Here is a 21523-nt window from a genome sequence, read left to right on the forward strand (position 1 = left end):
GCTCTGAAGTTACCCAGTGTTTACTCATCGGTTACTCCAGGGTTACTGATAGGATGCTCCGGGGTTGCTCCGATGTTACCCAGTGTTTACTCATCGGTTACTCCGGGGTTACTTGTTGGTTACTCCTACACACCACACACATGGGAACCCCCCCCCCGACTCCCCAGCACTCTTTACACCAGGTTTACTCCTGCTTTACAAGCGCTTCTCCTCCCCGCCCCCGCCTCACGGCTGCTGCATGAGTTACTCACAGGGCTTCACAGGGGTTACTCACTGCTTGAGTGAGCTGTCCTTTTTGCGCCCCCCCCCCCCAATTGGGTCCTCCAGGAGGTTTACACTCCACTTTGGCTTTACTCCCTCGTTCCCACTGCCTGGGTTACTCTGGAGTATTTACACCACCTTTACAAGCGCTTTACTCCCCCCCTCCCCCGGCCCTACAGCTTTCACCCCACCTCCCTTCCCCCCCCCGCTTTATATACCATTTGCACTTTCTTTATCCTTTTTACACCCATTTCTCTCATTTACTCATAGTTTATATACAGTTTACTCCTTTTTTTTTTACACCTGGTTTCCCCCCACCCACAGTGGCTTCACCTGTGGCCCCCCCCAAGGATTACTCGCACTTTACACAGGGTTTACTCCAATATCGTGACACCGCTGGGGAGGGGGGTGCGCACCCGCCCCACATGTCCCCTAGCGTGCACATTCCTCACCACCTTATTCTAGGTTTATACATACCTCACCCTAGCTTTACACATGCTTTGCTCCAGCTTTACACATGCTTTAGCTTTGCACATGCTTTCCTCTGGATTTACACACTCTTCTTCAGATTTACATCCACCTTACTCCAGCATGCACTACTCCAGGCTTACACACACTTGTTCTGGATTTGCATGCGCCTTATTCCAGGTTTAAACACACATTGCTCCGGGCTTACACACACTTTACTCCAGCTTTACACATGCCTTAGTCTGGGTTTACAAATACTTTACTCCAGCATTACACATGCCTTACTCTGGGTTTACACACACTTTACTCCAGCATTACACGCACATTACTCCGGGCTTACACACGTGTTACTCCAAGTTTACACGCATTTTACTCAGGATTATCCAGGCTGAGGAAGCGACCCAGGCATCCGAGGTGGGCGTGTCCGAGGTGGGCATGGCCTGAGGCTGTCAGGGGTCAGAGGTCGTTGGAGGGTCCTGGAGACCTTGGAGCTCCCGTAGACCCTGGGGGGGGAGGGGAGGGGCACAGGGTTATGGGGCGGGGGAGGGGCAGGAGGACCCCACCCCCCCAGGGGGTGGGAAGAAGGCATCTGGGGAGGCGGGGTTACCTCCAGCACCAGCCTGATGTGCGCCCGGATCTTGGCCCCGTCCCGCGTCAGGGATTCGCTGAGCCTGGGGGGGGAGGAGAAAAGGGCGTGGCCTCAGGTGGTGGAGCCACCCCATATGGGGGTGGAGCCTCCCTGATATGGGGGTGGTGCCTGCAGAGGAGGTTGGCCGGTCACCCTTATTTGGTGACGGGGAAAGGATGTGGCCTCCATGGGGGGGGCGTGGCCTGGTTAAGATGGGTGGGGCTTAGTGGGGGCGTGGTCTTCTCGGGCAGAGGGCGTGGCTTGCCCAGCCCAGAACTGCACCTAGAGCCTCATGGGCTGGCTCAGGGGGGAGGGCCCTGGTTGAGGGGGCATGGCTTAGGAGAAAGAGGAGGGGCTTTGCCAGTCAGGGAGGGGCTTGTGGGGGGCGTGGCCTTGCCTGGGGGCAGGGTTTACAGCACCAGGCACCTCCTGCAGCCACTCCCCCATGGAGCCGCTTGGGTATCTATAGGGGTGGGTGGGGTCTGACTTGGGGGCACACCCAGAAGGAGGGGGTGTGGCATTTTCAGGGGGCGTGGCCTCATGGGGCGTGGCCTACTAACCCAGGAGCTTCCTTCAGCTGCTTCAGCAGTCTCACCACTTTGGGGCGGTGGCCCCTATCATGCAGGGGTGGAGCCTTTTGGAGGAAAGGGGCGTGGCCAAGCCTTAAAGGCATGGCCAGGGCGGGGTCAGGGCGTGTCTTACCGGTCGAGGAGGCGGCTGCGACGATCGAGGTGACGCAGGGCCTCCGGCAACGTCAGCTCCGCAAAGAACCCGTAGCCCAGAGCCACGAAAACTCGCTGGGGGGATGGCCTGGGGGGGGGAATGACATGGGAGGGGTTAGGGGGGGCCTGGGGGGCCCTTGAGGGGGGGCAGGGGGGCCCGGGGGGGTTATGGGGTCATTTTGGGGGTCCGGGGGGGGGGTGGGGACGCCTGGGGGGGGCAGGGTGGCCCTGGGAGGGTCCCAGAGGGGGTATTGGGGTCCCAGACGGGGCCTGGGAGGGGTCATGAGGTTATTTTGGGGGTCCCTAGGGGGGTCAGGGTGGCACTGGGGGGGTTATGGGGTCATTTTGGGGGTCATGGGGGGTGGTTGGGGGTCCCTGGGGGAGGCTAAGAGGGATTTTGGGGATCCCTGTGGTGTTCGAGAGGGGGATTTGGGGGTACCTGAGGGGTGGGAGGGTTTTGGGGGGGGGGGGGGGGCAGAGGGCAAAGTTGGGGATCCCAGGGAGTTTTTTTGGGATTTTGGGGTGTATTTGGGGCAGGTCCCAGGAGATTTTTGGGGTGCCCCCCCCAAACTCACACTTCCGCTGTGACGAAGAAATTGCAGCCGAGGTCGACCTGGGTGCGCAGGGGGGTGGGCGCCTCCTGAGGAGGGACGACACTCAGCACCCCCAAATCCCCCACCGGGACCCCCAAATACCCCCCACCCCCCAAAATACCCCCCTGAGACCCCAAATACCCCACACCCCCCCAAATCCCCTCCCAGAAACCCCAAATACCCCCACACACCCCAAAATACCCCCCTACACCCCCAAATCCCCCCCAGCACCCCTAAATCCCCCCAACCCCCAAAATGCCCCCCCCTACACCCCCAAATGCCCCCCAGCACCCCTAAATCCCCCCCAACCCCCCAAAATACCCCCCCAAATCCCCCCCCGGCACCCACAAATACCCCACCACACCCCCTAAAATACCCCCCACCCCCTTAAAATACCCCCCAAATCCACTGTGGGACCCCCAAATCCCCCCCAACTCCCAAAATACCACCCCCTACACCCCCAAATCCCCCCCAGCACCCCTAAATCCCCCCCAACCCCCCAAAATACCCCCCCAAATCTCCCCCTGGGACCCAAAAATACTCCACCACACCCCCTAAAATACCCCCCACCCCATAAATTCCCCCCAAAATCCCCCATGGGACCCCCAAATCCCCCCCACCTCCCAAAATACCCCCCTACACCCCCAAATGCCCCCCCACCTCCCCAAAATACCCCCCTAAATCCCTCTCCAGGACCCCCAAATACCCTCTGACCCCCCCAATCCCCCCACCCCCATCCCTTCCCAGGCCCCGCCCCTTAAGCCCCGCCCCCCCGGAGGCCCCGCCCACCTGGAGGCGGGCCAGGGCCGTGCGGAGCTGCAGCACCTGGGCCTGCTGCTCGAAGATGCCGTCCCGCTGCTCCTGCACCCGCCTGTAGGGGGCGCTGTTGGCCTCGGGGGGAGGAGCATGGAGGGGTGGGGTATGGTGGAGGGGGCGTGGCCTCAAAGGGGGCGTGGTCGGACGTGGGATGCAACTGGGAATGGGGGCGTGGATGGAAAGGGGGGGCGGAGCTGGAGGAGAGGTGGGGGGCGTGGCCAGGGGCGAGGATGCGGCTAGGATTGTGGGGTGGAGTCGGATGGGGCATGGCCAGCACACGTGGGCGGGGTCAGAGCATGACCAGCCCGGTGGGGCCAGAAAGGGGGCGGGGCCGGAGCGCAGCGGGGTGGAGCCTAACGACACGCGGGGGGGGGGGGCCGGCCACAAAGAAAGGAATGTGGGGGTGGGGAAAGGGGCGTAGGTGTGGTCATGAATGGTGGGCGTGGCTAGAATTGGGGGCGCGGTCAGACACGGGGCAGGGGCGGGGCCGAAACCGCATGGGGGGGGTCAGAATTCGGGGGGTCCCGGTACAGGAGCGGGGGTGGGGGGTGACCAGGGGGCGGGGTCCGAGGGGGAGGCGTGGCCAGGAGGGGTGGGCGGGGCGGAGGGGGGCGGTCCGCGCTGCCGTCACGTACCGCAAGTCGCGCTGCAGCACGTCGCTGACGAACGCCTCGTAGCGCTGCGCCTTCCCCACCGCCGCCATCGCCGCCGCTACGTCATCGCGCCGCGACACGGCGGGAGGGGGGGGCGGGGCGGGGAAGCGTCATCGCCGCGCGACGCGCCCGGGGGGAAGCGGCGCAAGGCGGGGACGGCAGGGGCGGGGCTAGAGGGGCCTGCTGCCCCGCCCCCGATCTATAGGGGCTGGAACCGCCCCCCCCAGGTCTGTGGGGTCCGCAGGCCCCTCCCCCGGCTCTACAGGAGCTGTACTCCCCCCTCCAGTTCTATAGGGCCTATACTCCCACACACACACACTTCTATAGGGTCCACAGGCCCCTTCCCCAGTTCTGTAGGGCCTATACTCCCCCCCACACACACTTCTATAGGGTCCACAGGCCCCTTCCCCAGTTCTGTAGGGCCTATACTCCCCCACACACACACTTCTATAGGGTCCATAGGCCCCTTCCCCAGTTCTGTAGGGCCTATACTCCCCCACACACACACTTCTATAGGGTCCACAGGCCCCTTCCCCAGTACTGTAGGGCCTATACTCCCACACACACTTCTGTAGGGTCCACAGGCCCCTTCCCCAGTTCTGTAGGGCCTATACTCCCCCACACACACACTTCTATAGGGTCCACAGGCCCCTTCCCCAGTACTGTAGGGCCTATACTCCCACACACACTTCTGTAGGGTCCACAGGCCCCTTCCCCAGTTCTGTAGGGCCTATACTCCCCCCCACACACACTTCTATAGGGTCCACAGGCCCCTTCCCCAGTTCTGTAGGGCCTATACTCCCCCACACACACACTTCTATAGGGTCCACAGGCCCCTTCCCCAGTTCTGTAGGGCCTATACTCCCACACACACTTCTATAGGGTCCACAGGCCCCTTCCCCAGTTCTGTAGGGCCTATACTCCCCCACACACACACTTCTATAGGGTCCATAGGCCCCTTCCCCAGTTCTATAGGGCCTATACTCCCCCACACACTTCTATAGGATCCACAGCCCCCCCCGGCTCTATAGGGGCTGTAACCCCCCTCTCCAGCTCTATAGGCTCCATATGCCCCCCCCAGGTCTATAGGATCTATACTCCCCCCTCCACTTCTATAGGGTCCACAGCCTCCCCCACCCGGCTCTGTAGGGGCTGCAACCCCCCCCCCCCAGGCTCTATAGGCTCCATACCCCCCCCAGTTCTATAGGGTCCATAGCAGCCCCCCCCCATGTCGTGCCCCCCCCCCCAGCAGTGAGGCAGCAGCAGCAGCTCAGGGGTTTTATTGCCCCCCCCTTCCAGCGACAGGGGGGCGGGGCTAAGCGCAGAAAGAGGCGGGGCTTAACGGGGGCGGGGCTGACACACACCACACATCACGAGCACACGCGGGACTGTTCCCCCCCTCCCCTCCCCCCCCAAAGGGGGGGTGGGCGGGGCTTGAGGGTACAAGCGGGGGGAGGGGGGCCCCCCCCAATGCCGGGGTGCCCCCCACGTGGGGGTCGCGGCCCCCCCGGGCCCCCCTCAGTCGGCGAAGAGGCTGGCGAAGCTCTGCCGCAGGGAGCGGATGCTCTCGGCCCCTCCCTGCTCGGGGGCGGGGCTAACGGGGGGGCGTGGTCAGCAGGGGGTGGGCCACCCAGGCCCCGCCCACGGGACCCAGCGTGGCCCCGCCCCCCCACCTCCAACTTACCTGGGGGGCTGGGCTCCGCTCGGTTTGGGGGCCAAGGTCGGTTTGGGGGCGAGGGGTGGGGCTTGGGGGCGGGGTTGGCGTGTGGTGGGTGGGGCTTGGGGGCCCGGTGGGCGGGGCTGAGCAGCAGTGGGTGGGGCTTGGGAGCGGAGTTGGGGGATCCCGGGAGGCGGGGTTGGGGGGAGGTGGGTGGGGCATGAGGGCGGGGCTGGGGGGAGGTGGGCGTGGTCTGAAGGCGGGGCTGGGGGGAGGTGGGCGGGGCCTGAGGGCGGGCTTGAGGAGAGGTGGCTGGGCCTGGGGAGCGGGGCTGGGGGGAAGTGGGCGGGGCTTGAGGGCGGGGCTGCATGCCAGCAGATGGGGCTTGGGGGCGGGGCTGCACAGCAGGTGGGGGGGCTGGTGGGCGGGGTTGTGCAGCAGGAGGCGGGGTCTGGGGGCGGGGCTGTGGGCCGGGGGGGCGGGGCTGGGCCACTGAAGGAGACACTGGGGGGCGGGGCTGAGAGGAAGCAGGTGGGGCTTGTGGGCGGGGCTGCAGAGAGGTGGGCGGGGCTTGTGGGTGGGGCTGCCCAGCAGCAGGTGGGGTCTGGGGGCGGGTCTGGGGGCCTGGAGGGCGGGGCTGGGCAGGGCCTCGCAGTGGGGCAGGGCCTGGTGAGGCGGGGCGCGGTGAGGCCCCGCCTCCCAGAGGGCGGGGCTGCCCTTGAGGTGAGGGGCGGGGCTGGGCGGGGCCAGACGGCGGTGGAGCCCCTGTGGGGGGAGAGAAACAGCTTAGGGGGGCGGGGCTTGGAGGGGGACCCCAAATGGGGCAGGCTGAGGGTTTTGGGGGGGGTCCCCAATTTGGGGCAGGTCTGAGGGCTGTGGGGGGGTGCCCAAATTTTGGGGGGGGTCCCAGGGAGGTTGGGGGAGTCTCCAGGTTTTTGGGGGTTCCCAGAGGCTGGGGGCGTCCCAGGGTGGTTGGGGGGGTCTCCAGGTTTTTGGGGGGTCCCAGAGTTTTGGGGGGGTGTCCCAGGATTTGGGGGCCTCCCTGTTTTAGGGGGGAGGGGGGTCACTCACCCTGGGGTGGGGGTCGCTGCTGGGGCGGGGTCCCCGGCCGGGGGGACCCTGATGTCGCCGGCATCTGTGGGGCAGAAAAAGGGGGGTGGGTCATGATCCCCCCCATGGGACCCACCCCCAAAACTTAGGGGGGCTCCTGGAGGACTTGGGGGGGATCTTGGAGGATTTGGGGAGCTCTGGGAGGACTTGGGGGGGCACCTGAAGGTCTTGGGGGGCTCAGGGGAGGTCTTGGAGATGTTGGGGGGGCTCTTGAAGAAATTGGAGGGGTCTTAGAGGACTTGGGGGGCTCCTGGAGGACTGGGGGGGGTCTTGGAGAACTTGGGGGGCTCAGGGGGGGTCCTGGAGGACTTGGGAGTCTCCTGGAGATATTGGGTGGCTCCTGGAAGACTTGAGGAAGTCGAGGGGGGTCTTTAGGGGTGGGTGTCTGTGGGGGTGATACCTGTGGGCGTGGCCGTGCAGGGGAGGGGCTCCGTGGGCGGGGCAGCTCCGCCCTCATCCGCTCCAACACCAGTTCCACGATGCGGGCCCGATCCTCGGCCGCTCCCGGTCCCAGCAACGGCATCCAGGAGCCCAGCACCTATGGGGGGGCACCCGAGGGTGGGGGGGGACACCCAGGTTTTGGGGGTGGGGGGCACCCAGGGGGTGGGGGGGGGGGCCCAGGTGTTGGGGGGGGATGCAGGCATTGGGTAGGGGGACGCAGGTTTTGGGTGGGGGTCCCAGGTGATGGGGGGGCACCCAGGTTTTGGGGGGCACCCAGGGGTTAGGGGGGGAGACCCAGGTTTTGGGGGTGGGCACCCAGGTTTTGGGTGGGGGGGGCCCAGGTGTTGGGGGGGCACCCAGCCATTGGGGGGGCACCCAGATTTGGGGGGGGGCACCCAGGCGTTGGGTGCTGACCTGGACGATGTGCTCCCGCCCGTCGGGCCCCCGCAGAGCCTCCACCCCGCAGATGTCGACGCCCCCAAAGAGGCGGGCGCAGGCATCCACCCAACCACGGTGCCTGGTGGGGAAAGGGGGTGGAGCCTCGGTTGGCCACGCCCACCATCTGAGGACACGCCCCTCCACCTGGCCACGCCTCTTTGTGCATGGGGACACACCCCACCCCCAGGGCACCATCCCATGGGAAACAGCCCCAGCCACGCCCCTTTCTCTTGGCCACGCCCCCCAAAGCCACACCCATCTAGCCACACCCCTTCACCCTAGCCCACGCCCCCTTTCCCCATTGCCCCTTCTTCCTCATAGCCTGCCCCTTCCTGATAGCCCCACCCCTTCCCTTAGCCCCACCCCTCCCTGTGGCCCCACCCAACCGATTAAGCCCTGCCCCTTTCCGTGGGCCAAGCCCCGCCCCCTGCCACTCACCGTGGGCTCAGGGCCACCGGCTCCATCTGCGTCCCCTCCCCCGGGGGGTCCCCGGCCACCAGTGGCCACCTGGGGAGGGTGGGGGGGGGACACACCGGGGTGAGGGGGGGGCTCAGCTGGGTCCCCTCCCCCCACCATGTCCCCCATACCCCCCCACGTCCCCCGCATCCCCAATGACCCCCCTCTCCCCCCCATGTCCCCCCATCCCCCCATGTCCCCCATTTGTCCCCACACCCCCCCATCTCCCCCCCGTGTCCCCAACACCCCCCACGTCCCCCAATCCCCCCCCACGTCCCCACACCCCCCCGTGTCCCCAGTGTCCCCAGTGCCCCTGCGTCTCCCCCCCCCACCCCCAGTTCCCCCCACAGCCCCCCTGACGCCCCCACGCGCCCCCCAGCCCCGCGTCCCCCCCGTGTCCCCACGCCCCCCCTCACCGCAGGGCCCTGTACTCCTCCCCGATCCGTTGCACCCGCAGGCGCTGGCCCCCCCCCGGGACCCCCTGGAGGAGGAGGGCCCCCGCCCGGGCTCCGCCCATGGCCCCGGCCACCGCCCCCAACGCCTCCGGCGTCCCCACCCGCACCTGCGGGGGGAGAGGGGGGGAGGAGACAACAGAAGACATGCCCCTCCCCGGACACGCCCATGCGTGACACGCCCATGCGTGACACGCCCACCCACCCCCAATCAGTCCTACACCCCCCTCCGTGGGGATTCTCTGCACACCTGGGGGCGGAGACACTGCTAAGCCACACCATGATGCGGGCCACGCCCCTATAGGCCACACCCAAAGAAGCCACACCCCCAGTGGCCACGCCCCCAATGGCCACGCCCCCATAGGGCCCATCTCACCCCCCCACATATGCATAGATTTGGGGCATCATAAGGCCATGCCCACTTGAGGCCACACCCACCCTGTGTAGGATGGGGCCACGCCCACACATGCCCTGCCCCCGGGCCACGCCCCCTCGAGGCCACGGCCCCCGGGTTGCTCGCAGTCAGGGAGGGGAGGGGCTTGTCAGGGAAGGGGTGGGGCCTCACCTTGCCCACCCCTGCAGGGGCGGGGCTGAGCATCACCGTCACCGGGAAGGTGGGGGCCGTCAGCTTGGGGAGCCCCCAGTTACACCAGTGCTCCCAGTTACCCCCCAGTGACCCCCAGTTAACCCCCCAGTGACCACCCAGTGCTCCCAGTCCCAGTTACCCCCAGTCACCTCCCAGTTACCCCAGTCCCCTCCCAGTTACCCCCAGTTATCCCAGTCCCCTCCCAGTTACCCCCAGTCCCCTCCCAGTTACCTCCCAGTCCTTCCCAGTGCCCACCAGTCCCTCCCAGTCCCCTCCCAATTCCTCCCAGTCCCTCCCAGTTCCCCCATCCCCCCCAGTCCCTCCCAGTCCCCTCCGAATCCCTCCCAGTCCCTCCAAGTCCCCTCCCAGTTACCCCCAGTCCCCTCCCAGTTGCCCCCAGTCCCCTCTGAATCCCTCCCAGTCCCTCCAAGTCCCCTCCAAGTCCCCTCCCAGTTACCCCCAGTCCCCTCCCAGTTGCCCCCAGTCCCCTCTGAATCCCTCCCAGTCCCTCCAAGTCCCCGCCCAGTTACCCCAGTCCCCTCCCAGTCCTTCCCAGTGCCTCCCTGTCCACTCCAATCACTTCCCAGTCCCCCCCAGTCCCTCCCAGTCCTCACCAGTCCGCGGGGGCGGTTGCAGAAGCGCTGTGGGACCAGGGGAAAGGCTTCGGGGCCCAGTTCCCGCTGCAGCCGTGCCAACTGGGCAAACTGGGAGCACTGGGAATGTCGGAGGAGGGGCGGGGGGGGTGCGACAGCCCTGCCCAGCACTTGCAGTCTGCTCCAGTATCCCTCCCAGTGTCCTCCTGTTTCTCCCAGTGCCTCCCAGCACAGCCGCCATCCCTCTCAGTGCACCCAGTATCCATCCCAGTGTCTCCCAGTATGCTCCTAGTGCCCCCCCCGGTCCCCTCAGTTACCTCCCAGTCCCCCCAGTTGCCTCCCCATGCCCTCCCAGTGCTTCCCAGTTACCTCCCCATGCCCTCCCAGTGCTTCCCAGTCCCCTCCCAGTGCCCTCCCTGTTACCTCCCAGTTGCCTCCCAGACCCCCCCAGGCCCCCCAGTTGCCTCCCAGTTCCTCCCAGTCCCCTCCCAGTGCCCTTCCTGTTACCTCCTAGACCCCCCCCAGGCCCCCCAGTTGCCTCCCAGCCCCCCACTCCCCTCCCAGTCCCTCTCAGTGCCCCCCCAGCCCCCTCCCAGTCCCCCCCATGTCCTCCCAGTGCCTCTCAGTCCCCACCCAGTCCCCTCCCAGTCCCTCCCAGACCCCCCCCAGTCCCCCCAGTTGCCTCCCAGTTCCCTCCCAGTCCCTCCCAGTGCCCCCCCAGCTCCCTCCCAGTCCCCTCCCAGTCCCCCCCATGTCCTCCCAGTGCCTCTCAGCCCCCCCTCAGTCCCCTCCCAGTCCCTCCCAGTATCTCCCAGTCCCCCACACACCAAGCAGGGGGGATGAGCGAAGGCGTACAGGGCGGGGAGGGGGTCCGTACTGGGGACCCCCCCCAGGTGCAGCCCCACCAGCAGCCGCCGCCCGGCCCCCTCCGCCCCCCCCTCGGGGGGGGGTTCCCGCACCAGCACGAAGTCGGGGCGCACCCGCCTGAGGGGAGGGGGGAGAGGGGTCAGGGGGGACCCCAAAACCCCCACACACCCCTTCTTCAAGATAGTGTACCCGGAAAAGTTGTACACCCCCTGCCGCACCCCAAAATTCGACCCTGCACCCCAAAATCCCACCCTGGACCCCAAAATTGGACACTGGATCCTGAAATCCCACCCTGCACCCCAAAATTCCAGCTGGCCCCCCAAAATTTGGCCCTGCACCCCATACTCCCTGCCTGGACCCCAAAATTGGACACTGGATCCTGAAATCCCACCCAACAGCCCAAAATTCGACCCTGCACCCCAAAATCCCACCCTGCACCCCAAAATTCCAGCTGGCACCCCAAAATTCGACCCTGCACCCCAAAATTCGACCCCCAATTCCCCCCCCTCCTTGTACCCCAAAAATCCCCCCATGCCCCCAAACCTTCCCCTTTGCACCCCAACCCCCCCGTTGACCCCCCCAAATCCCCCTCCAGAACCCCAAATTCACCCCCAAAATTGGGGGGTGTGGGGGTCCCCCAAAACCCACCTGGCCCCCCCTCGGGGGGTGTCGATGGTGACGCTGAGGGTGCCATGGGTGGAGGCCACCAAGGAGAGCTCCGAAAACTGAGCCTGGGGGCGACACCCCAAAATTCAGGGGGGGACCCTAAAATCTAGGGGGGGGCCCCAAAATCCGGGGGGGGACCCCAACCCCCCTCCGAATCCTCCCTGGGACCCCCAACCCCCCTCCCGACCCTCTCTGAAGCCCCAAATTGGAGGTTTAGGGAGCGCCCAAAATCCGGGGGGGACCCCAAAATCCAGGGGGGGACCCCCAAACCCCCCAGAACCCCCAAAATGGGGCATCAGGCCCTACAGGTGGATCCCAGAACCTGTGGAGGACCCCAAAATCTCGGGGGACACCCCCAATTTAAGGTAGCCCCCCCCAAAATGGGGGGGACCCCAAAACTCACCTGCTCCACTCGCAGCTCCACGTCCCCATGAACCGATTTACCCTTGAAGAGCTTCACCCTGGGGGGGGGTCAAGGGGGGGGGTCAGGGGTACCCCAAAACTGGGGAGGGCCCCCAAAATGCCCCCAAATAATCCCCCAAAACTAAGCCCCCCAAAATGACCCCCCCAAACTGCCTCCCCAAAACCAACGCCCCCAAATCCACCCCCCCAAAGTGACCCCCACAACCCACCCCCCAAATCTGACCCCCCAAACTGCCCCCCCAAGCGACCCCCCCAAATCCAACCCCCCCAATCTGACCCCCCAAAGAGACCCCCCCAAATCCAACCCCCCCAAACCGCTCCCCCAAAGTGACCCCCCCAAGTGACCCCCTCCAATCCACCCCCCCAAACGACCCCCCCAAATCCAACCCCCGCAATCTGACCCCCCCAAAGTGACCCCCCCAAATCCAACTCCCCTTAAATCTGGGCCCCCAAAGTGACCCCCCCAAGAGACCCCCTCCCAAATCCGACCCCCCCAAACCGCTCCCCCAAAGTGACCCCCCCAAGTGACCCCCTCCAATCCACCCCCCCAAACGACCCCCCCAAATCCAACCCCCGCAATCTGACCCCCCCAAAGTGACCCCCCCAAATCCAACTCCCCTTAAATCTGGGCCCCCAAAGTGACCCCCCCAAGAGACCCCCTCCCAAATCCGACCCCCCCAAACCGCCCCCCCAAAGCGACCCCCCCAAATCCGACCCCCACAACTGACCCCCCCAAATCCAACTCCCCCCAAACCGCTCCCCCAAAGTGACCCCCCCAAGTGACCCCCCCAAATCCGACCCCCCCAAATCCGACCCCCGCAATCTGACCCCCCCCAATCTACCCCCCCCAATCCACCCCCCCAAAATCCACCCCCCCAAAGTGACCCCCCCCCAGATTTGGGGGTTCCCCTACGTACCAGTCGGTGCCGGGGGGGGCGATGACGAGCAGGAGCGGGGGCTGGGGGGGGGTCCGGGGGGGTCTCCCCGCCCCTCCCCCCCCAGGACCCCCCCCCACCCCCGGCCCCGCCCCGGGGGGGTCCCCTCCCCCCCCCCCCCGCCAGGAAATTCCCATCCGACAGCCGCCGCCGCAGGTACTCCATCCCCCCCTATAGGGGGTCGCTTTGGGGGGGGGGGGGGCTATAGGGGACGGGGGGGGGCCTGGAGGGGTGAGAGCTATGGGGGGGTATGGGGGTTGGGGGCTATAGGGGCCTATAGGGGGTGGGGGCTGGATGGGGGGGGGCCTGGAGGGGTTGGAGCTCTGGGGGTGGGGGGCTATAGGGGTCTGAGCTATAGGGGGCGGGGTCTATAGGGGTTGGAGCTATAGGGGTCAGGGTTGGAGGGGGCGATGGGGGTCGGAGCTATGGGGGTGGGGGGGCTAGAGGGTCCTGCTGTAGGGGCAGGGAGCTATAGGGGTCTCCCTGTAGGGGTTTGAGCCATAGGGGGTCTCCCTATAGGTGCCTACTGAGGGGATTGGGGACGAGGGGGGGTCATCTTATAGGGGCCCGCTATAGGGGTCAGGGGCTATGGGGGTCTGAGCTATAGGGGTTGGGGGCTGTGGGGGCTTACTAGAGGGGTGTCACCCTATAGAGGCGAGCTATAGGGGGGGGCTATAGGGGCTCAGCCCTATAGGGGTCTGGGTGCCTAGAGGGGGCCTACAGGGGGGACGGCATCCCTGGGGCTATAGGGGGAGGCCTTATAGGGGGAGGACCAGGGGGTCTATAGGGGACAAAAGGCTGGGGGGGGGGGGGAAGCTGCCCTATAGGAAAAGCTTGTGGAAGGGGGATATAGGAGATACGTCTGTAGGGGAGGGGGGGCTATAGGGGAAGGGGGCTAGAGGGGATGGGGGTTTGTAAGGGTGGGAGCTATAAGGGAAGGGGTTCTATAGGGGAAGGGAGCTATAGGGGATGGGGGCTATAGGAGATGGGGGTTTGTAGGGGAAGGGGGGCTATAGGGGAAGGGAGCTATAGGGGATAGGGGCTATAGGGGAAGGGGGTCTGTAGGGGGTGGGGTCTGTAGGGGGTGGAGCCCCTATAGGGGAAGGAGCCGCTATAGGGTGGGGGGGTGCGGGGGACCCTGCCGGGAGCCCTCTGGGGTCCCCTAGAGAAGCCCCTGGAGCAGCCCCCACCCCCACCCAGCCCCGGACCCCGCCCCGGACCCGCCCCTTCCCCCCGCCCACATCCGGCCCCGCCCCTTCCCCGTCGAGAAGCCGCCGGGGGGCGTGGCCCGGCCGTGACGTCAGAGGGCGCCCCGCCCGCCGCTCTGCAGAGGGGATGGGGTGGGGCCGGTGACGTCATGGCGGCCACCCCCCCCAAGAATTCGGGGCCGCGTCAGTTGCCGGGTCTTTATTGGGGGGGGGGAGGGGGAGATTCGGGCGGTTGGGAGGGGCTCCGGGGGGGAGGGGCCGTGACGTCACCAGGAGCGTCAGTCCTCTGGAGGGGGGGAGGGGGGGAAGGGAAAAAGGTAAATTGGGAGGGAGGGGCGGAGTCAGTCATCCAGCACCTCCCCCTCCCACCACCCCCATAGGGGAGCCCAGAGCCCCGCCCCTCCCCCCCCATAGCAGACCCATCACCCTGCCCCTCCCCCCCAAGGAACCCCATCACCCTGCCCCTCCCCCTCCCAAAACCCAACCCCCAGCCCCTCCCCCCCAGAGAAGCCCCCAGCCCCTCCCCCACCCCCAGGACCCCTCCCCCCCGGGTGACCCCGCTGACCCTCCGGGGGGGGGCAGGGCAGCACGTGCAGACATGGCCGACTCTCCTCCAGGCGCAGGAGTTGCCCCTCCAGGCGGGGGCAGCGGGGGCCGGGCCGACCCCCAAAACGTGACGTTGACAGGGGTGGCCGAGCCCACGGGGGTCACCGTCAGCCTGGGGGGGGGGGGGGGGGGGGCGCTGTTAGTCCCTGGGGAGTTGGGGCGGGGACGGGGCGGGGCGAGGCGGCCCCACCCCAAAGATCCGCCCTGGGCTTCCCCCTAACCTAGAGAGTCTCTCATGGCCCCAGAGAGACCCCCCCCGGCCCCAGAGAGCCCCGTTGACCCTATAGAACACCCGTTGACCCTACAGAGCCCCCATTGACCCTACAGAGCCCCCATTGACCCTACAGACCCTCCATTGACCCTATAGAATGCCCATTGAGCCTACAGAGCCCCTATTGACCCTACAGACCCTCCATTGACCCTACAGAATGCCCATTGAGCCTACAGAGCCCCCATTGAGCCTACAGAGCCCCCATTGACCCTATAGACCCTCCATTGACCCTACAGAATGCCCATTGACCCTAGGGAGTGCCCATTGACCCTATAGACCCTCCATTGACCCTACAGAATGCCCATTGACCCTACAGAGCCCCCATTGACCCTATAGACCCTCCATTGACCCTACAGAATGCCCATTGACCCTACAGAGTCCCTATTGACCCTATAGACCTCCTGTGGATCCTACAGAGCCCCCATTGACCCTATAGACCCTCCATTGACCCTACAGAATGCCCATTGACCCTAGGGAGTGCCCATTGACCCTATAGACCCTCCATTGACCCTATAGAATGCCCATTGACCGTACAGAGCCCCTATTGACCCTATAGACCCCCTATTGGCCCTATAGAGCCCTCATTGACCCTATAGAGCCTCTAGGGACCCTATAGAACCCCATGGCCCTACAGAATGCCCATTGACCCTAGAGAGCGCCCATTGACCCTATAGACCCTCCATTGACCCTATAGAGCCCCCATTGACTCTATGGACCCTCCATCGACCCTATAGAACACCCATTGACCCTATAGAGCCCCCATTGACCCTACAGACCCCCCAGCCCCATAGACCCCCCCCCCTTTGACCCTATAACCCCCCCCCATAGCCCCCGTACGCACGGATAGGCGGGGTAGATGGGCTGGCACTCCCGGATGCGGCTACGTGTGGGGCTGGCCCCACACGGGGGGGTGCAGAGTCCCCAGGGGCTCCAGTCTGACCAGTTCCCTGCCACTGGGGACACAGGGCAGTGTCACCCTATAGGGTTGGGGGGGTATGGGGTACCTATGGAGGGGGGAGGGGGTTCCCTAGGGGAGGCAGCACTGGGTCACTGTGGGGTGGCCGTGGGTCACTGTGGGCTCTCCATGGACCCCTATGGGGTGCCTGGGGGGCCCTATACGGCAACTATGGGGTACTATAGGGTAGTCTCAGGAAGCTATAGGGTAGTCTCAGGAAGCTATAGGGTACTATAGGCCTGCTATAGAATGCTATGGGCTTCCGTAAGGGAGCTATAGGGCACCTATAGGGTTCCATAGGGCACCTGTAAGTGCTACAGGGCCCCTGTAGGGTTTCATAGGGTTGTTATAGGGCAGATATAGGGTGCTATGGGGTACTATAGGGCAGCTATAGGGTGCTATGGGGCTCCATAGGGCAGGTATAGGGTTCCAAAGGCCACATATAGGGCCGCTATAGGGCAGCTATAGGTTCCGGGGGGGGGAAGTCACTCACGGAGGCAGTGGTGGATGTTGTAGCAGGCGCGAATCTGGATGGTGGCGACCCCCCCCTCCACGAGGCAGGGGGGGCCCCCCGGCTTGCGCCCCACACATTCCCGCGTCCGCCTCTGCTGCCCCACGGTGGGCTCGCAGCTCTGCGCGCCCCACAGCGGCCGCTCGCAGGGGGTCCAGTCGCCCCACGGGCCCCAGTGCGGCACAGCTGGGGGGCACATGGCGGGGGGCGGGGTCGGGTGGGGCTGTGGGGCACCCCATAGCACCCTCCTGACCCACACTTGCGGGCCACGATGGGGGGGGAATAGAGTGGGTGTCCTATGGGGTGAGTGCCCCATGGCGGAGGGGATGGGGGGCCCCATGGCACCCCCGACCCACACTTGGGGGGCACCGTGGAGGGGGGTTATGGGGTGGGTGCCCCATAGCGGGGGGGGGTCAGGGGCTGCCCCATGGCAAAGGGGCGGGTTCACACCGTGCCCTATAGCTGCCCCATAGCAGCGGTCTGAGCGGCCCACCGTGGGGCTTAAGGGAAGCCCCGCCCCTCCCCAGGCCCTGCCCCCCATAGACCCTGCCCTCCCAGCCCCACCCCCGGCCTGGCTCCCACCCCTCTACCTCCCCAAGCCAGACCCCTCTCTGGTACAAGCCACGCCCCTCCCTCCAAGCCTCGCCCCCTCCCCAAGGCCCCGCCCCCCTCCCAGCTGCAGGCCCGCCCCCCCATGGCGCACACGCACCTTCCCAGTCGGCAAAAGCCACGCCCCTTCCCCAGGCCACGCCCCATCCCCCCACAGGCCACGCCCCCTCACCTGGGCAGGGCCCGTGGGGGCCGCAGACCCCCTGCTTCACGCTGTTGCCATGACAAGGCCGCCCCCTGTGCTGGGGGGGCGGAGCATCGCAAGCCCGACGCCACGTGACCGCGCCCAGCCCGCACGTCACCGGGCAGGGGGCGGTGGCTGACCACGCCCCCCATGCACCATCCACTATAGAAGAGGGGGTGGGGCTTAGGGCTCTGCTGCCACGCCCCCGGTCTGTGGCCTCGCCCTCCATCCTGTGGCCACGCCCCAAGCCCCTCCCACTAATGGCCAGGTCCCGCCCACTCACCGGGGCAGGGCGGCAGGGCGGGGCAGGGTTGGGCATCGATGGCGTTGCCGGGGCAGGCGGGGCCGGGCGGGTCCGTTGAAGGGGGTGGCGAATCACAGCGACGGCTTCGGCTCCGCCTCGGCTTGGACCCCGCCCCCTCGCAGGTCCCCCCACAGTTGCCCCACGGGCCCCACGCGCCCCACCCACCCCCCACTGCGGGGGAGGGGGAGGACTGTGAGGCCCCACCCCCGCCCCCACCAGCCTTCAGACCCTCTTTTGCACCTCCCCCTTCCCCCTCGCCCCTCCCCTCATCCTGCCCCTCCCCCACTCCCCTCTTTCCCAGCCCCTCCCCCACCCCTCCCCTTCCCCCTTTCTCCCCTCCCCCACCCCGCCCTTGCCCTCCACTCCCCCCTCCCCCGCTCACCTCTCCCCCCACTTTCCCCTCCCCTTTCGCCCCTCCCCCCACTCCCCCGCCTTCCCCTCCCCCCCTTCCCCCCCGCCCCTCCCCCCCTCCTCACCAGGACACGTGGGGGTCCTGCCCTGACACACCCGTGTCTCCCGGGCCCCGCCTGGGCTGCAGCTCCCCCCGCAGCGAGGGGCGGGGTCAGCGCACGCCCGGCTCCGCCCTTGCATCCCCGCCCCACACGTTGCCGAACACTCGCCCCACGACGACCACGGGCTCCAGCCCCCCGCCTCTGGGGGCAAAGGGCAGGGGTCACGCCCACAGCCACGCCCATAGGCCCAAATGTCCCCCGATGTCCCCGAATCCCCCCCAATGTCCCCCCAATGTCCCCACCCCCATCATCCCCCCAACGTCCCCAAATGTCCCCAACGTCCCCACCCCACTCTCCCCCTCCCCCCAACGTCCCCCGATGTCCCCAAACGTCCCCGCCCTCCCCCATCCCCCGACATCCCCGATGTCCCCCCGGATGTCCCCAAACGTCCTCAACGTCCCCACCCCCAACTGTCCCCGATCTCCCCCCAGTGTCCCCCCCAATGTCCCCACCCCCCCGATGTCCCCACCCCCCCGATGTCCCACCGGGACAGCAGGGGAGGTGACACGCCCGCAGCTGCCACGCCCTCCTGTCGTTCCCCGGGGCGTCGCGGCTCCGTCCCCGGCGCTCGGTCCCCTCCCCGCAGGTCACCGAGCACCCGCTCCAGGGGCCCCAGGGACCCCACGCGCCCTGTCTGGGGACAGGGGGCACCCGATGGCACCCGGTGGCGGCACCCAGTGGCACCCGGTGGCACTCAATGTCACCCAATGCACCTGGTGGCACCCAACAGCACCCAGCGTCACCCATTGGCACCCGGTGATGATGGCACCCGGTGGCACCCAAGGGCACCCAATGGCACCCAATGGCTCATGGTGGCACCCAACGGCACCCAATGTCACCCAATGGCACCTGGTGGCACTTGATGGCACCTGGTGGCACCCAATGGCACCTGGTGGCACCCAACAGCACCCAGCGTCACCCATTGGCACCCAATGGCGCCTGGTGGCACCCAACGGCACCCAGCGTCACCCATTGGCACCCAATGGCGCCTGGTGGCACCCAACGGCACCCAATGGCACCCAATGGCACCTGGTGTCACCCAATGGCACCCAGCGTCACCCATTGGCACCCAACGGCACCCAGTGTCACCCATTGGCATGTGGTGGCACATGGTGGCACCTGGTGTCACCCAATGGCACCCAGTGGCACCCATTGGCACCTGGTGGCACTTGATGGCACCTGGTGTCACCCAACAGCACCCAGCGTCACCCAGTGTCACCCGTTGGCATGTGGTGGCACCTGGTGTCACCTGGTGGCACCCAATGTCACCCAATGGCTCATGGTGGCACCCAGTGGCACCCAGCATCACCCATTGGCACCTGGTGGCACTTGATGGCACCCGGTGGCACCCAACGGCACCCAGCGTCACCCAGTATCACCCAGGGTCACCCAGTGTCACCCAATGATGGCCCATGGCCCCAGTGTCACCTGGGCGGGGCCTCGTGGGTGGGTGGGTCTTCTGGTGGGTGGGGCCAGAGGGGAGAGGCAGAACTGCCTGCAGGAGTGGGTGGGACTGGAGTGGGCGGGGCATCGGCAAGGGTGGGATTATAGGTGTGGGCGGGGTTTGAGGGGAGCAGGGGGTGGATCAGGATGGGTGGGTCCTCAAAGGTGGGCGGAGCTTAAGGGCAGTGCAGGAATTTGGATTGGGTGGGGTCACATGGGTGGGCGGGGCTTTGTGACATGGGCAGGGCTTGGGGATGGGAGCAGGCGTGGCCTTCTGGGAGGGGCGTGGCTTTCTGCAGTGGGCAGAGCTACCTGGCTGGGTGGGGCTTTTACCGAAGGGGTGGGGGGGTGGGGCTGGGGGTGGGCGGGGCTTGGGTGGGACTGGGTTGTGAAGGGCAGGGCTTAGGCAGAGGGTGGGTCTGGGGTGGGTGGGGCTTGCAGTGGGCGGGGCTGACCGGCAGGTGTGGCAGTGGCCATGGGGGTGGTGCTTGTAGCCATAGGCGGGGTTGAGGCAGCAGTCGGCCAATGGGACGGGTTCATCACCCAGTAGGTTGGCACAGGCCCCGCCTCCCCCTTCCTCCTCCAATTGGGCGAAGCACCACACAGGTGTGGCGGCTGGAGGGGCGGGGCCACGGGGGTCACGTGCGGGGGTTATGTTGGGACACCCGCCCAAGTGCCTCCCAGTCCCTCCCAGTGCCCCCCCAGTTCCCCCCAGTGCTCCCAGTTTCCCCAGTCCCCCTGCACCCTCCCAGCCCCCCCAGTGTTCCCAATCTTTCCCAGTGCCCTCCCCCAGTGCTCCCAGTATCCCCCCAGTCCTCCCAGTATCCTCCCAGTACTCTGGGTTTCCCCAGTTCCCCTGCACCCTCCAGCCCCACCCAGTGCTCCCAGTCCCCCCGTGCCTCTCCCAGTACCCTCACTGCTCTCCCAGTCCCCCCAGTGCCCCCAGTATCCCCCCAGTCCTCCCAGTTTCCCCTGTCCCCCTGTTCCCCCCCAGTGCCCCCAGTATCCCCCCAGTCCTCCCAGTCCTCCCAGTTTCCCCTGTCCCCCTGTTCCCCCCCAGTGCCCCCAGTATCCCCCCAGTCCTCCCAGTCCTCCCAGTTTCCCCTGTCCCCGTTCTCCCCCAGTGCCTCCCAGTCCCCCCCAGCGCTCCCAGTATCCTCCCAGTCCTCCCAGTTTCCCCTGTCCCCCTGTTCCCCCCAGTGCTCCCAGTGCCTCCCAGTCCCCCCCCAGCGCTCCCAGTATCCTCCCAGTGCTCCCAGTTTCCCCCAGTGCCCCAGTATCCCCCCAGACCTCCCAGTTTCCCCTGTCCCCGTTCCCCCCAGTGCTCCCAGTGCCTCCCAGTCCCCCCCCAGCGCTCCCAGTATCCTCCCAGTGCTCCCAGTTTCCCCCAGTGCTCCCAGTGCCTCCCAGTCCCCCCCCAGCGCTCCCAGTATCCTCCCAGTGCTCCCAGTTTCCCCCAGTGCCCCAGTATCCCCCCAGACCTCCCAGTTTCCCCTGTCCCCGTTCCCCCCCAGTGCTCCCAGTGCCTCCCAGTCCCCCCAGTGCTCCCAGTTTCCCCCCAGTGCTCCCAGTATCCTCCCAGTGCTCCCAGTTTCCCCCCAGTGCTCCCAGTATCCTCCCAGTGCTCCCAGTTTCCCCCCAGCACTCCCAGTATCCTCCCAGTACTCCCAGTTTCCCCAGTCCCCCTGCACCCCCCACCCCCCCCCAGCGCCTCCCAGTGCCTCCCAGTCCCCCCCCAGTACCAGCAGGGACCACCACCAGCGCAGCGCAGAGCAGTGACAGGAGCAGCCCGATGGGCGCCATCGAGGGGGGGGGACACAGACCACACTTCCCCTCCCCCCCCTTGGGTCCCTCCACCCTAAGGGGAAGTGGGGGGGGGGGAGGGGGGGGGACACCCCACCCACAGGAAGGACCCAGGCGTCCGGCTGGTACCTCACCCCTCCCCCCCCCCCAAAAAAAAAGGGATCCAGGCATCCGGGAACCCCCCCTCCCCCCCCAAAAAGGGTGACACCCCCTCCCCCTCCCCCCTCCCCCCCCCAAAAAGGGTGACACCCCCCTCCCCCCCCCCAAAGGGCACCCAGCACCCACAGGAAGGACCCAGGCACCAGGGTGACGGCCCCGCCCCCCCCACCCCAATTCCAGCCCCAAATTCTGC

At 66.7% G+C, this 21523-nt stretch overlaps 3 protein-coding genes across 3 annotated transcripts; all 3 read right to left on the reverse strand.

Annotated features, from left to right (window-relative positions):
• Window positions 1–926: 926 nt before the first annotated feature.
• UXT (ubiquitously expressed prefoldin like chaperone) lies at window positions 927–4254 on the reverse strand. The gene is made up of 6 exons (XM_069774346.1): window positions 4124–4254; window positions 3462–3543; window positions 2655–2719; window positions 2060–2167; window positions 1337–1400; window positions 927–1232 (listed from the first exon to the last, which is right to left on the reverse strand). Exons 1-6 carry the CDS (start codon window positions 4189–4191, stop codon window positions 1179–1181), a joined length of 441 nt encoding a protein of 146 aa, XP_069630447.1. The 5' UTR covers window positions 4192–4254; the 3' UTR covers window positions 927–1178.
• A 1178-nt stretch (window positions 4255–5432) lies between these two features.
• SYN1 (synapsin I) lies at window positions 5433–12945 on the reverse strand. Its single transcript, XM_069773939.1, has 13 exons — window positions 12748–12945; window positions 11811–11868; window positions 11390–11472; window positions 10702–10858; window positions 9896–9985; window positions 9261–9323; window positions 8660–8805; window positions 8226–8294; window positions 7764–7866; window positions 7309–7446; window positions 6870–6933; window positions 5826–6563; window positions 5433–5735 (listed from the first exon to the last, which is right to left on the reverse strand). The coding sequence occupies exons 1-13, from the start codon at window positions 12900–12902 to the stop codon at window positions 5512–5514; spliced, it is 2088 nt and encodes a 695-aa protein (XP_069630040.1). The 5' UTR covers window positions 12903–12945; the 3' UTR covers window positions 5433–5511.
• A 1160-nt stretch (window positions 12946–14105) lies between these two features.
• On the reverse strand, window positions 14106–21241 carry CFP (complement factor properdin). Its single transcript, XM_069773886.1, has 10 exons — window positions 21111–21241; window positions 19824–19983; window positions 18411–18559; window positions 17846–18066; window positions 17393–17684; window positions 17098–17271; window positions 16299–16502; window positions 15692–15803; window positions 14539–14691; window positions 14106–14259 (listed from the first exon to the last, which is right to left on the reverse strand). The coding sequence occupies exons 1-10, from the start codon at window positions 21169–21171 to the stop codon at window positions 14121–14123; spliced, it is 1665 nt and encodes a 554-aa protein (XP_069629987.1). The 5' UTR covers window positions 21172–21241; the 3' UTR covers window positions 14106–14120.
• Window positions 21242–21523: the final 282 nt, after the last annotated feature.

Source organism: Haliaeetus albicilla, chromosome 29 (assembly GCF_947461875.1).
Source record: "Haliaeetus albicilla chromosome 29, bHalAlb1.1, whole genome shotgun sequence".
Taxonomy (NCBI): domain Eukaryota; kingdom Metazoa; phylum Chordata; class Aves; order Accipitriformes; family Accipitridae; genus Haliaeetus; species Haliaeetus albicilla.